At 34.4% G+C, this 14,865-nt stretch overlaps 3 protein-coding genes across 3 annotated transcripts in view; 2 read left to right on the top strand and 1 right to left on the bottom strand.

The window, feature by feature from the left end:
• Positions 1-14,865, bottom strand: part of LOC105333566 (adhesion G-protein coupled receptor D1) — a 94,839-nt gene that overhangs the window by 55,421 nt on the left and 24,553 nt on the right. The window lies entirely within an intron of this gene.
• Positions 2,473-3,210, top strand: LOC136273275 (uncharacterized). The gene has a single exon (XM_066077676.1). The coding sequence runs from the start codon at positions 2,473-2,475 to the stop codon at positions 3,208-3,210; it is 738 nt and encodes a 245-aa protein (XP_065933748.1).
• Positions 3,750-12,729, top strand: LOC136273497 (ultra-long-chain fatty acid omega-hydroxylase-like). Its single transcript, XM_066077989.1, has 11 exons — positions 3,750-4,007; positions 6,245-6,401; positions 6,642-6,823; positions 6,955-7,082; positions 7,196-7,258; positions 7,697-7,820; positions 7,935-8,064; positions 9,169-9,298; positions 9,394-9,675; positions 11,599-11,664; positions 12,490-12,729. Exons 1-11 carry the CDS (start codon positions 3,858-3,860, stop codon positions 12,587-12,589), a joined length of 1,512 nt encoding a protein of 503 aa, XP_065934061.1. The 5' UTR covers positions 3,750-3,857; the 3' UTR covers positions 12,590-12,729.

The following is a 14,865-nucleotide window of genomic DNA, read 5'->3' as shown; positions in this document are numbered from 1 at the left end:
TCTGGGTCCTCTCTCCACAAACTTGAAACGTGCACAGATGCAATATTTTAACAGTGAAAATGTTGCTTAAAAAAAAAGATGGAGTGATGACCCAGAGATGACTATTTATGTACTATTCCAAAAAAAATTTGGAGGATAAAAACAATTAAAGTCCATTGATATGGCAATGTTGTTTCAAAACACTTTATACCGCACATTAATTGTGAAGTCACGCATGGCTCAATGGTTTTGTCCTGGATTAGTGAATACAAACATGCAGTGTTTGGGGTTCAAATCCTACTGTTGACTACTTTTTTATTTTTGTTAAAAACTTTTTTGTTTTTAAATGTATGTTGAATGTAACATTATGTTGAATTATGGAATACCGGTATATTTTAATTTCCCTTTATTGGTTTTTGCCGTATTCATGAACATTATTTTCTGTTCTTATAACTAGTTTAATAAGATGTACGATATAAGTGAATTAAAATACATTAATTAACATTTCCAACATAACTAATTATATCGGTTTACCCTCTCATTGACATTTTTAGAAAGTTTGTGAGGTTTTTCTTTATAGCCGGAATGGACATGTACATCAACTTTCAAGTTTGAGTAATTAATTTTTGTTCAAACTTTCGAGGTTATAGACATTTAAATCAATATTGATTCGTGTCGATGATTCCTGCAAACTTATAATCTTGTGCGCCCAGTTTCTTTTAAAATCCATGACACGGGATTTGCAGTTACTGTTGTCTTTACGGTTCAAAAGTTATAGAGTTGTATTTGACAACAGAGAAAATGTTGTAAGCGTGAGCGCGAGTGTTCTTATGCTGTGTTTACTTAAGGTGGCTCTATACACCCACAGTTTATTCCAATTTTCAATAGAAGACCACAAAACATATACTTATCAAATATTAAAACGATGATATTGATACTCTCGGTATTTTTAAAATGTTTTTTCGTGTTTTTGTAAAATAATTTTTAATCAACAAATTGAACGATTTTCTTTGTCATATGATGGACATCTCCTTGAGACACATAAGAAAAAATATTACATTTCATAATATTCAAAAATTTTATGTTGCAAATATTTTAGTATTCCCCCAAAACATAATTGTTCATATCTTCTTACTCTGTTGAAAAATCATCTGAAAAAGCTGCTTGATTCAATAAAAAATTGAATGAAAATCATTGCAAATAAACACACAAAAAATTAAAATCTTATTTGGTATGAAAAGTTCCTCAGGTAAGAGTTATCGTTCCTAAATCCCAAGGCCCAAACATTTTGGAGACTTCTCAATTTCTGAGATGAAGAAAATTTCCTAAATATTGTGTTGGAATGACAAATACATATTTCATTATTAATAGGCCTATATAACTAAATATAATCGGTTCAATGCAAAACTATATCAAATAAATAAAGGGAAAATAACTTACAGGATTAATGTATCCCAACCTGAGAGAAATCCAAGCCACCCTCCAACCCACTTAATTACGGTGGTATGGAACACCTGTCAATATTAATGTGGATTAAAGTACATTATAATTAAAATACTTTTACTGGTTAAGAATTTCCTTTCACAATATTTCACCAAAAAAAATGTTTTAGAAAATTTTGGAAAGGTAAAAAATTTACAAATCCCAACAGGATTCGAACTCATGAGATACAGGTCGGTAGAGAGCGCTCTAACCACTGCGCTAAGCTGTCAGATAATACTGTGGGGAAAGAAACTATTTATGAAATTATACTTGATTTTATTGTTTATTTCGATGAATAATACGACACAACATGAAGTCCCTTCCACATTACATGTAAATAATGAATTTTCCTATATGTAGCTATAAGAAACGGCCAAATCGTCTTCTATGGGAATTTGTGTCTGACATTTAAATGATTATTTCGCGCAGTGATTTTTCTTATGTTGCTGAATGTTTTGACCTATCGATAAACGTGAATATTTCAGTCCTGTCAGTTTCTACAGAGTTACGAATTACAATCATTTGCGTAAGAAATAGAGGGCGGTTGATAGGGGTAATCATGATACTTGGTTGATGTAAAATAATATATTGATTTATCAATATTAATGTTTAAAACTGCATTTAAATACAAGTTAAGCGTGTTTGGACATACACATGTATACATGTAGAATTGTAACAAGTAAACATATAAAGCTCTTTTTTTGCCTTCCTTTTGAGGAGAAAAATTCCGTGTTGAGGAAACCCGTTGTCTATGACGAACCTGGCGATCACTCTGGTGGGCCTCAAGTAACGCTTTCAACAATACATACCTTATTAACACAGATGAATTGTAAACTATCTAGTATTGAGCTCAAAAACAATACCCTGGACACAAGATTGTCTACCATTGAAGCCAAAATAAATTCATTAGATCAATTACAGGGTACCCTCGATTCCATGAAAATGCAATTCAACAGGCTAGAGGAGGAAACGAAGAGCACTTAACTTGATCTCAAAGCCTTGGATTCAAATATGGACTCCCTAGGGAAGCTATTTGACTCAGTCAATTCCGAAACAAAAGCACAAAAGAAGATCATAAACGAAAACTGTAAAGATATCGAAATGTGCAAAAATTCACAGAAAGTCTTAGACTCCGACTTGCAGACTGTTAAAGAAATCAGTGTTAGTCTCCAAAACTCTGTGATTGACTTGAAAGCGCGGTCAATGCATGACAACCTGGTTTTCACTGGAATACAAGAGCAAAAAGGGGAGGATACAGAACAAGTGCTCCAGGACTTCTTACAAAGTAAGTACAAGTTAGAGTACAGAATTGACTTTGAAAGAGTACACAGGATGGGAAAATGGAATGAATTTAGCGTCCACCCAAGAAAAATAGTTGCCAAATTCTCCTACTTCAAAGACAGAGAGTACATTCGCATAAATGCAGCCAAACGACTGAAGGGAAGCAAAGTCTACGCAAATGAGCAGTTTCCACCTAAAATTGAAGAAAAGAGGAGAAAGTTATACCCAGTGCAAAGGCAGGCGAAAAAAGACAATAAACGTGTACAACTAGTGCGTGACGTGCTGTACATAGACGGAAAGGAGTACACCCCGCCAGAATCCGCTCCCAGTCCCACACCCGCGTGGAACAATCGTACGCCGAGTGACCGAACCCCAAAGAGAGTGCGAGTGTCGTCTACCCCCAGACAATACCAAGTAGGGACACGCAGGAAAACAGACTTATTCCGATCTCAAATTTCCGTCACTTAATGTCTGTGGTATAAAAACTAGATTGAACTATGCCGAATTTACAGATTTCATCTTCATGCCAAAAAAATCATCAACAATTTAAGATAATGAAAGTTTTGTAGAAATAGTTAATCCGTGGTATGTTGTTTATTAAGGAAACTATCTATTCTTATAAAAAGTAAGTAACTAAGAGGATACGACTATACAAGATTTTAAATTTCCGCTGAGGTAAAACTAAAAATTAGGTAAAACAAAATAAATATTATAGATGATTGTACAAATATATCTTCTTTTACTGATATAACCAATATAGAGATTTAAAAAAGTCTCATCTTTCTCAGGATTCCTTGCCATATGCACTTAAGAAATATATAAATATATTATAAAATATCATCCAATGATAACGAATTATAACGATACTAGTATTTCAATTACTCCTTTGTTGTATCATATTCACCTGGGAAACTTTTTTCAGTGCTTCGTATTTGCTGAAGAAAAGGGATGTACACATGATGCATGATTTCTTTTGCAGGAAATTGACATAAATTTGGTAAAACCCAGGAGCTTCCCTGGACCCAATAGGCCCCCAGACCCCAACCATTTATCCTTCTATTCTGCCTACGCGCCTGATAACACACATTTTTTTAAGGTCACACACTAGAACAAAAATGGCGGATATTTTTATTCTGGGCGCCTCCACTATTCTTGTTCTCGTAATCACGCACCTGTTTATAAAGATTATTAAAGTTAAGTACACTTTCTGGGGATTTCCGGAGTCTATTTACGACAAACACTGGCTGCTGGGACACCTACCACATGTAAGTATGCTATAATCGTGTACATGGAAGTCAGCACTTAATGTATTTGCGGTCCCCTCATTGTTTCCTCCCTGTAGCATTTAACTTCGTAGTAATTGCGTGCAGATCAAGTTCTGATAAAATAACTTTTTCAACTGGTAGGTGAGATATTTACATTTAGAAAATAAATTCCTACAGGAAAATGAATTTTCCCATAGAAAAAACAATTTTCCTACAGGATAATTGTAATATCCTACCGGAATAAAAGAAATTCCCATAGGAATTTAAATTCTGATGGGATTTGAACAAAACTCCTATATGATTTTAAAATCCGACAAGAAAAAACCTTTTTTTTTTTTTATAGAAAAACTACCTGTCTAAATCAATTCCTGTAGGAAATACTTTTTTCCTGTAGGAATTATAATTCCTATAGGATTTTTAGAAAATCCTAAAGGAATTTTATTATTTCCTGTAGAAAAATTATTTCTTCTGGAGAAATTATATTTTTTTATGGGACATTAATTTCTAAAGGTAGATATCGCACCTGTCAGGTAAGACACGTACACTTAAAACAGACGTGGTGATATACTCTCTTGGCAAATTGGTACATGTATCTATGAATTTTTACGAAACTGCATTTTAATTAAGCGAGCGCAAAAATGATAGCTTGGCACTGGCATTGTTACGTACATGTATCCAGCACAGTGTTCTAAACATTCTTCAGTAGCCTAGCTAACACAGGTGCGGTGTTTTTTCATATTATGCTGTGGTTATTTCATATGAAGATGGTGCTTTATTATATGAAGATTGTGCTTTATCATATGAAGGTGGTGCTTTATATATCATATTATGCTGTGGTTCTTTCATATGAAGGTGGTGCTTTATTATATGAAGGTGGTGCTTTATTATATGAAGATGGTGCTTTATTATTTGAAGGTGGTGCTTTACTATATGAAGATGGTGCTTTATTTTATGAAGGTGGTGCTTTATTATATTATGATGTGGTTATTTCATGTGAAGAGGGTGCTTTATTATACATGTATGAAGATGGTGCTTTATTATATGAAGATGGTGCTTTTTTTTAAAGATCATAAAATAATGCACCATCTTCACATAAAAACGCACTATTTTCATATAATAAAGCACTATCTTCATATAATAAAGTACCATCTTCATATAATAAAGCACAAAAGCTACATAAGGCAGCTATGACGTTCCATAGAAACCTATTTGAACTTGAATTTGGGGCTCTCGAGTGTATACAATTAAGCATTCAATGCTTATATTGATATTTTCGAACTGATGTCTATTCGTATGAAATATTATGTATCGCCGCTAAAAAGGCATTATTAGCGCCAATAATCAGGGATATGAAACATAAATGGAACAGCCATATTTAAAACGTGTTATTTAGTTAGCTTCCATGACAAAAAAATAGTGCCTGAAACTTTTTGGAGAAAACACCCCTTTTTTTTTTTTATTAAGGAGTAGATATACATTAATGATCGTTTTTTAAATGGAAATATCAAATTTGTTAGGTATGTGACTATAAATTTAATCATGCAAGAAAAAAAGGAAATTATCAAAATCATGAAAATCCTAAATCGTGCATGGAACGGGGGGTCGTTTAATTCCTCCAATATTCGGAAAACAACAAAAAATTGCAAATATGCTATTTGATGAATGTAGTAGTTTCAGGATAACATTAACTTATTTCATAATACTGACAGTTCATATCACATGCATATCATTTCTTTGAAAGGAATACTTTGTTTTTGTACTGTTTACCGACAACTTTACAATTACAGCGCTTTTGAACTTATGTGTGCATATGGCATATAATCCCGATCCCGATTCAGATAAGCGTGTGCTTGCCTGGTTCCCTAAGCTACCCATTACGCACAGGAACAAGGCTAAATCATGCGCAGGCTGAATTTTCCCCATAGCATCGGGTTTAACCTCGCTTATATATTTTCTGCGTGGACCTCAGGGTCCACGCAATAATCATTTTATGACTGACTGAAATATTGACTTGTGTCTAAAATTACTCAGTGATCCTGAGGCCCGGATAGGGCAAGGGACCATTATAGCTAGCATTTACCACGATCATGTGAGCCAAGTAGAAAATTAATCTTAACAAATGGACCGACAAACACATTTCCACCTGGAGTTTAGTAATATTCAATTCGAGTTTTAAGAGAAAAATGGGTTGATGTTGATGCCTCTTGTCATAAGTTTAGTTATATTTTAAATTTTAGATAAGACATCAAGGCTACCTCGGTCAACATTTCTTGGACAAAATTATAGAATGGACAGAGAAATATCCGACCATGTTTCTGTTGTGGATAGGACCTGCAACTGCTAGGGTGGTACTAAATCATCCTGATAGTCTCAAACAGATACTGAGAACGGCAGGTAATGGAGTGTGTGTGGGGGGGGGAGGGGGTGGGGGTGTGTGGTAGGTGGTGGGTGCATGCGTTATTACCGTTAAACATGTACGGATAGTTAGAACGACGGATATAAAGACCAATATAAATCACATTGTCGATTTGTAAACAACAGAGGTGTTTTTTTATGTTTTTTATGATGCAAATATCCTCTATAGTTGACAGCCTCGGGGATTCCTTGACTGTATATGGTCATATTTAATTTCAGATCCAAAACCAGTTGGATACGGCCAGGCGTACAGACATGGAATTCCATGGTTAGGAGAGGGACTCCTGATTGCGGGGGGTGCCAAATGGAAGCGCTCCAGACGTCTGCTTACTCCAGCCTTCCATTTTGACATCCTGAAACCTTACGTGAAAGTCTACAAGACCTGTGCTGATCAACTAGTGGTATAACGTTTACGAATGTCTATAATTTCAAAGTCACAGAAAAATATTGTTCACTTAGATATATAATAGTTTTAGACATCCTAGAAACGTCTAAATTCTTCTATTATTTGATTGCTTTGAATGCCTTTTAGAAAAACATTCAAACGTTCGCTGACCGGAAGGAGAGCGCTGAAGTGTTTGGATTGGTCAGCGGCTGTACACTGGACATCATTCTGCAGTGCGCGTTCTCCTACGAGACAGACTGCCAGAACATCCTTAGGTCTGGAATTCGTCCCACAGAGTTTTTTTTAGAAGACTAGCATTGTCGTTTAAAAGCTTTCGGTTACTGTTTGAGTTACATGTACGGCTATAAAGTGAATTTGTTTTCTGCAGGAACGACAACCGATACGTTACCACTGTGTATGAAATAGCCACAGAATGGACACGTAGAAACACGTGAGTAAAACTTTTTTCCTACACTATAATCAGTAAATGAAAATTGTACATCCCTCTCACCCATCCTTGTAAAATATATAAAATTTAGGTAACGAATAGAAAATATTCATTATTGCAACTTTTGACACGCAATTGACATAAATCGAAAATTGGTGATTTTTGGGACAGTTAACTGCGTTTCGCATGTAATCTAGCTGTTTCATAACGAGTAAGAAATTTGCTATCTAGACGCTATACATTAGAAACATGTAAGGGTTTCGATATCAACATAGAGATAGGAAATGGGATTTATTTAAATCATTTAAAAGTGATATAGATAGATTTTGCATGAAAAAATTAACGTAATACATGTATATGAACGTGATAGTGATAAATTTTGTATGAAAAAAAAATAACGTACAATATTTGTGCATAAACCAAATTGTGGCTCTGTTTCAGCTGTCCGTGGCTTTATTCGGACTTATTCTATTTCAATACGAAAATGGGGAAACAATTCAAAAGTCATTGTGATTATGTACACACCGTAGCAGATGACATTATTGCAAAGAGACGGAGAGCTCTGGTCAGGTTTTTGGTGGTCTTTTTTTCTAAATGTGAAAAAAATAAAATGATAAACGTTAGTGGATTCAAGAAAACCAACTCTCATATCTTATGAAGTACATTAAATTTGTTGTAGGAAGACGCAGATTTGTCTGAAAGGAAATACCTGGACTTTCTGGACATTTTGTTAACAGCCAAAGATGGGGATGGGCAAGGAATGTCCATAGAGGATATTCGAAGTGAGGTGGATACCTTTTTGTTTGAAGGTGAACTTAAGTTTCATGAAGTATTTTACAATACATTACTATACTCTGTCCCGAGTTTTTGCTTCCACCACTTTTAATTAGCTTCATATTTTGATGATAATAATAAATATCTTTGTGCTCAAACTGCAGCCCAGATTATAACGTTTAATCAAAGTACTGAAGAACTGACGGGAGTTGAATTTATCGATTGTTATTTATTTTAGAATCAACGATATATTATTTTGCATGGCAAGTAGTTTCCTATATGTATTTGAATTATGCACATTTTTTAAAATATGAATTATTCTCCGACAAGAATTTCGCAAAAAACCCCATATGAATCATGTTGTGTAATATTCAAAGAATTAATTCCATCAAACTACGTATCAGTAATGAAATAGTATGGATCCAAGCAATATTGAACTCTAGTCTCGTTCAACCAGACGCTCGGCTGTCTCCTTTAATCTACGCTGCTTGTCGGAGATTTACGGATATATTGAACTCTGGCGTAGGAATACATACAATATACGACTACAAAAAATATCTAAATTGTTCGTACCATTTAAAATTTGACTATTTACAAGGCATCTATAAATAAGTTTCCTTGAAAAACAATGTTTTAGAATACATTACATCGAATTTATCGATTATTTTCAAGGACTAAATGTTATCAGCGATGTTAGTTTGTGCTTAGATCCAAACACTGTTTCATTTTCGATTTGCCCGAGTAACTGCATAGGAGAGTTGATTTAAAATCAACTCCCAAAAATTGCGCGAGATGTCCAGAGTACTTCTGAATGGAGAAAAGATGAAAACAATTCCCATTATAAATCTCCGTAAAAAAATGTTTCCGTTCCTGTAAACTTTAATGAGTGAAAAGGGATGATTTTTTAATAAAGATATCTTGGATGTTTTCCATTTCATCGATTTTAACTGTACATGTACTTCTTTTACAGGTATGTGTATTTGTATTAAAATCACAAAGATGTGAAGGAAGTAATAAATTGGGACATACTTTTTTTTTAGTGCAAACACACGTCAAAAGTTGATGAAAATGATTTTTATAAAAAATGTCATGGAAAGGTTTTGTTTGATAATGTCTATATTTTCTCATTGCATATATAGGTCATGATACTACAGCAAGCGCCATCTCGTGGATTCTGTACTCATTGGCTGAACATCCTGAACATCAGATGAAATGTCAGGAGGAAATCGACAGAGTGGTCAGTGAAACAGAGTCTGGAGAGCTTGAGTGGTATGATTGAACTTAATATTCTTACAGATTATTACTGAAACATTAGACTTATCCTTTTACGTTATTGTGTATTATTCATCTTGTTCTGATTCAAGGAACGACCTTGATAGACTGGAGTATCTCACACAATGTATCAAAGAAGGAATGCGTCTCCACTCACCTGTACCAGGGATCTTAAGAGAAAATCAAGCTCCAATTAAGGTCGATAACCACGTTATACCAACCGGAAGTTGTTTAACAATTTCAATTTATTGTCTGCATCACAATCCCACTGTGTGGGGACAAGACCATATGGATTTCAGACCCGAAAGGTTCTCCAAAGAAAATGTACGGAAGATGGACCCCTTTGCATATTGTCCTTTTTCTGCGGGACCGAGGTATAATTATTACGGCGTTTTGCTCCATTTGACGCACAACATAATGATTGAATTTTCCTTTTTAATATGTACTCGCTACTTTATGATGTGAAATTATATACAAACGTAGCTATCAGTTTAATTCAAAGTTAAATTGTTTCAATTTAAAATTCTTAGAAAGTAAAGGACTATATATGATAAGGGCCTAAAATGGCCCCCTAAAATGAACATCATCATTTTACTATCATTCTTTGTTTTCTTAGTACAGATATGTATGTGATGTGTTTACATAATATTCATTTTGGTTCAAGTGCCTACAATTTAGAAATATGACATTGTAAAGACAACCTTTTCCCGCCATTTTTGCATTTTTAGCGTAAAACAGCGTGTTTTCAAGCAGTTTTTCCTTCCGAAAACATAGAGCGCATTCTTGAACAAATAAAATATTTTAATCAGAGATGTATCTAGCCAAGACTAATAAGTGACAAAAAATGTGTCCTTGTTCAAGCATGCGCTCTATATTTCCCATTCGTAAATAGATAAGAAAAATGTCATTTTTTGGCTGATTTTGATTGAATTATAGAAATGGGGTCACTTCTGACGTCATATACTGCCAGTGAGTGCAAATAAATCAAATAAATAGATGCAAAATATATTTTATATCAACTCTTCTAAAAAATAACATAACATTTTATTGTTCCCGAAACACTTAAAAAATGGCGAATTAAGGGGGCCAAACTCTTATCATATATAGTTCTTACCGGTATGTAAGGGCTCAAGTAGGTTTCAAACTCGCTGTCAGATCAGTAGCTGACATATTGGTATAACTTTTTGACATCCAAAAGTATAAAAGAAAAAAGAGATGTTTGTGAAACATGTATGCCCCCCTCCCTTGGAAACATCCACGAAGAAAATGAACGTTAACTTCAAATACTGGAATTTTTCTACGTCCAAGGGCTATAACTCTGTCGAAAATTGCTCTATCATACCGAAAATCAAACTTGACCTAGATATTATCATGATAAACCTGTATACCAAATTTCATTTCAATATGTTTATCCCCTGTGAAGAAAATGAGCGGAAACTGCAAAAACCTAGAATTTTTCTACGTCCAAGGGCCATAACTCTGTCGAAAATTGCTTGATCGTACCCAATATCGAAAATCAAACTTGACCTAGATATTATCATGATAAACCTGTATACCAATGTTCATTTCAATATGTTTATCCTCTGCGAAGACAATGAGCGGAAACTGCAAAAAAAGCTAGAATTTTTCTACGTCCAAGGGCCATAACTCTGTCGAAAATTGCTCGATCGTACCTAATATCGAACTTGACCTAGATATTATCATGATAAACCTGTATACCAAATTTCATTTCAATATGTTCATCCTCTGCGAAGAAAATGAACGGAAACTGTCGGTGGACCGACCGACCGACCGACCGACAGACCGACCGACTGACAGCAACAAAGCAATATGCCCTCCCTTCTTCGAAGGGGGGCATAAAATATGCAGAAGGCTATATTAACTATTGTTTTCGAAAGAAAGTATTGTAAGACTTGTGATCCAAGAATAACTCCAGATGTGTATTAAAATATGTATTAAATGAAAATAATGATGAAAATACAAAGTATGACAAAGATGATATATCCGACAGACGGACACACTTGGCTCAAACAACTAATGTTTATCACACGCGGACTCACACGCGGCTTTCCTCAGCAATTCCAAGAACCAGTCAAAACTCACACGTGACCTCTGGACACACTAAATACCCGATAACACAAAATACACACTTACAGTATGTAACACTATGGATGTGTCTTAAACCTCCTAAGAATTTTTTTTAAAAATGAAACAGTAAAAGAACAATTCAAAATGAGCAATCTACTGGGAGAAGGCGTGTCCTATGCAGTCTGTTTGTTTCTTTTTTTCTTATCCAGGAATTGTATAGGACAGAACTTTGCAATGGCTGAAGAGAAGATGGTATTGGCGGCGCTTTTACAAAGGTAATCTCTTTTATGAGAGCTGGGTGTTCGTGGTCTTGGGTAGACTTTATTGATCATCTTTAAAGACATCTTTGTATACAGAATATCACTCAAAGTTTAAAACTTTTAAAAGTTTTTTAAATGAGTTTGATACAGCCAATTCATATTAAAAAACTTTAGGTAAATCTGATATTAGGTATTTGTTGACACCCCACCCCCCCCCGCGCCTTAAATGTCCGATAGATTATTTGATATGCATGACTGTAGTAGTGCAGTTATTTATTTTAACAATAAAATGCTGTCTTTGGTGATCCCTTCGGGATATGAAGGTAGCGACATTGCAGAAAAAATACATAATCCGCGTTATGTAATTTTTTTCTGCTATGATTGCTACCTTTAAAACCCGCATGAATCATCAAAGAAAGCATTCTATTGTTCATATTAGCATCTTTCTTTTAACAAATTAATAAATTGGTTATGAAAAGTTAGTAAAATTTACAAATGTACATAACTACTGTTAATGTACACAAGTACGTTAATTGAGAGAAACGGCCTAATCGTCTGCTGTAAGACCATCATGATTATTTCGTGCAGTCCGTGATTTTTCCTAGGTCGCGGTAGGTTTCGACAAATCAATTAACAGGGCGTGTCAATTCCAGTCCTGTCAGTATCTTATCAGTTTTAGCCGCTGGAGATTTCGACCAATCAATAAATGGGGCGTGTAGATTTTTGTCTGGCTGTTTCTATAGAGCTATGGATTTACTAAAAGTTTCCGTTAGAAATAGAGGAATTAATAATTCATTTGGTAGATGTAAATATATATCTATGTATCTATATATCATTTAGATTTACCTTTTCTGTCGACAAAACACACATGGTCGAGAAACTGCTGGCGGCGGTCATGAGAGCAAGGAACGGGATCAAGTTGTTCGCTTCTCCCAGATAATTAACGCTGTTTTAAAACTATGTTTTCTAAATCTGAAAAGTCTTAATTCACATTGCATAAGTTACAAAAGCATTTATGGTACATGATTGTATACGTTTCAAAAGTTTTTATATTAAAACTTAATAAAGCTGCATTTGTTTTATGTGAGTCAGACGCGTACGGCAACAATTGATGTTTCACAGAGGGACGGGAACAACCGTTACTCCCTACCTTATTTTAGTTCATGCTTAACACCAAGAGGACTCTGATTGTAGATTTTCGTCTTGCATTATCGGATGGTTTTGTCTCGATCTTCACGATACATCCATGTTCATGTAACTCTATTTTTAGGGAAATACGCTTTTGAGTTAGAAAACAGTTTATCAGAAAGTCACTTTAAAAGCCGGAAATGTCAAACCAACGCCTGAGGCGTCATGGATCACCTTAAACCTCTTATTGGTAAAAAAAAAAGGACAATGTAAAATACAGCCCGAGCTGTTCATTGATAAAATAATATATTTGGGAATACATGTTTTTATTTTGGGTATACTTAATCTTTGAGATATGTATTCTGATAAAAAAATCACATGGGAGATTTACAACAGTATTTAAGGTAGGGGTTCACTATTTATATTAAATTATCAAAGACTTATAGCGCCGTCTCAAATTTAAAGCCTTTAAAATACACGTGCGTATTTTGGTACACAATTAATGTCTCCTTCAGCTGCTAAATATATTTTTTTTGAAAATCTATCTGTATAGAAAGAAAAATATATACGCTCATTTGAAACTTTAAAAAAAAAATTAAAAGTCCACTGGGCCTTCCCCATCATACATGTGCATATTTATTTTTTGATATCATTTCAAGAAAAAGTTGTCCGAACGACATGTAAACAATTTGTGTTCGCCAAAACGGAAGTTCCGTTTTATGTAGTAAGTTATACCGGTATTTGAATACATATTGATAGCCAATGAAATTAGAGTTTTGGAAATGTCGTGCTCGATGAGTCTTCTTAGAATTTTGTAATTCAATTTATAGACTACGTTCTTCTCGAGGTTATTGTAAATTTTCTTTAAAATTTCCATATTAACAGTTAGGTTTGTGAGAATGATGAATTTTTGTTTTCTTTGCAACTGTTGCGAACGTTGCATATTTCCATAGTTCTTAGTCACACACCATTGCGTTTTTTTATCTATGGGTTTTCCTGGGTGACGAGGAGAGCAGAGTTGTGTTTGAGTAAATAAGTTCTTCTACTCTCTTTTCTGTGACAACGAAATAAGACCTAGCCTCCTACGACAGTGCCTCATCAATTGTATATTGTAGATATGTATGTTGCTGAGAAGTCTCAATAAGTGAAGCACAGAGTGGAGACAGATATTGCTTATTGTTGTAAACTCGCTTAACCTTCATATCTAACTTGTCTGTACCACGCATGTCACATGACATAGATTTTGGTAAGCGTATTCGACGTGGCATTTTGTGTCATTAAGAGGGCAGGATGGAAGTGGTCATTTTGAGACTCTTTGCACCTCGCGACAAAGAAGAGCCCTGTATAGAAATAAAGAAAAATGTTCAAATTAGGTTGAGATCTAAATATTAAACGTGATGTTTTTGTTTACCAAATGATGTACGTGTAAATGCATTTAAAATCATATTTAAATCTGATAGATAATTTGCTGTTCTTCTGGCCTTCTTTATCTTGTTAATACATTGTTGAAATTTGTCCATCCATTCTTTTCTTTTTATCCTTAACCCTTTAACTACCAGAGATTTAAGAATTTTTATTAAAAACTGACAACTAATTTTCAGGTCAATTTTTTATGTTTTCTAGCTACTTTTACATAATATAACATATATATATATATTCTGAAAGATAAAATGTTAAGGTATCAAATTATGCAAAGTTACATGACGTCTCCGTTGCCATAGCAACTAAAGACGTGCTTAAATAGAAACGAAGGCTATTTTTCTCACTTGTGTCCAAATAATATATTCAAATTGCAAAATTTTAATAAGGTAGGAAATTTTAATTATACCCTGTTTACACGAGTCAGTTTTGACTTTAACTAAGACAACTTCAATCTGGTACATATGTAATACTTTAATTCGAACACCTCCCCCCTCCCCCCTCCCCCCCCCCCCCAAAAAAAAAAAAAAAGATTAGGGAGTTACTTGTAAATCAACTGGTCCGCCTGTTTGTCTGTGCAATCGTGTCTGGCCAATATCTTTCTTATCAAGAATCACTGGAAGTTCATACTTCACACAAATATTGTTATGACAAAAATATGTGACATGA

Source organism: Magallana gigas, chromosome 3, assembly GCF_963853765.1.
Source record: "Magallana gigas chromosome 3, xbMagGiga1.1, whole genome shotgun sequence".
NCBI classification, from domain to species: Eukaryota; Metazoa; Mollusca; class Bivalvia; order Ostreida; family Ostreidae; genus Magallana; species Magallana gigas.
Note: the sequence above shows the minus strand (reverse complement) of the source record. Positions and strands in the feature narration are given on the sequence as shown.

Bases quoted from the DNA above. Each gene is read 5' to 3' on its own strand.
- LOC136273275 (XM_066077676.1), top strand. From the start codon at position 2,473: ATGGACTCCCTAGGGAAGCTATTTGACTCAGTCAATTCCGAAACAAAA.
- LOC136273497 (XM_066077989.1), top strand. From the start codon at position 3,858: ATGGCGGATATTTTTATTCTGGGCGCCTCCACTATTCTTGTTCTCGTA. The intron at 7,821-7,934 runs GTCAGGTTTTTG...AATTTGTTGTAG, and splicing joins CAAAGAGACGGAGAGCTCTG to GAAGACGCAGATTTGTCTGA. The intron at 9,676-11,598 runs GTATAATTATTA...TTTCTTATCCAG, and splicing joins CCTTTTTCTGCGGGACCGAG to GAATTGTATAGGACAGAACT.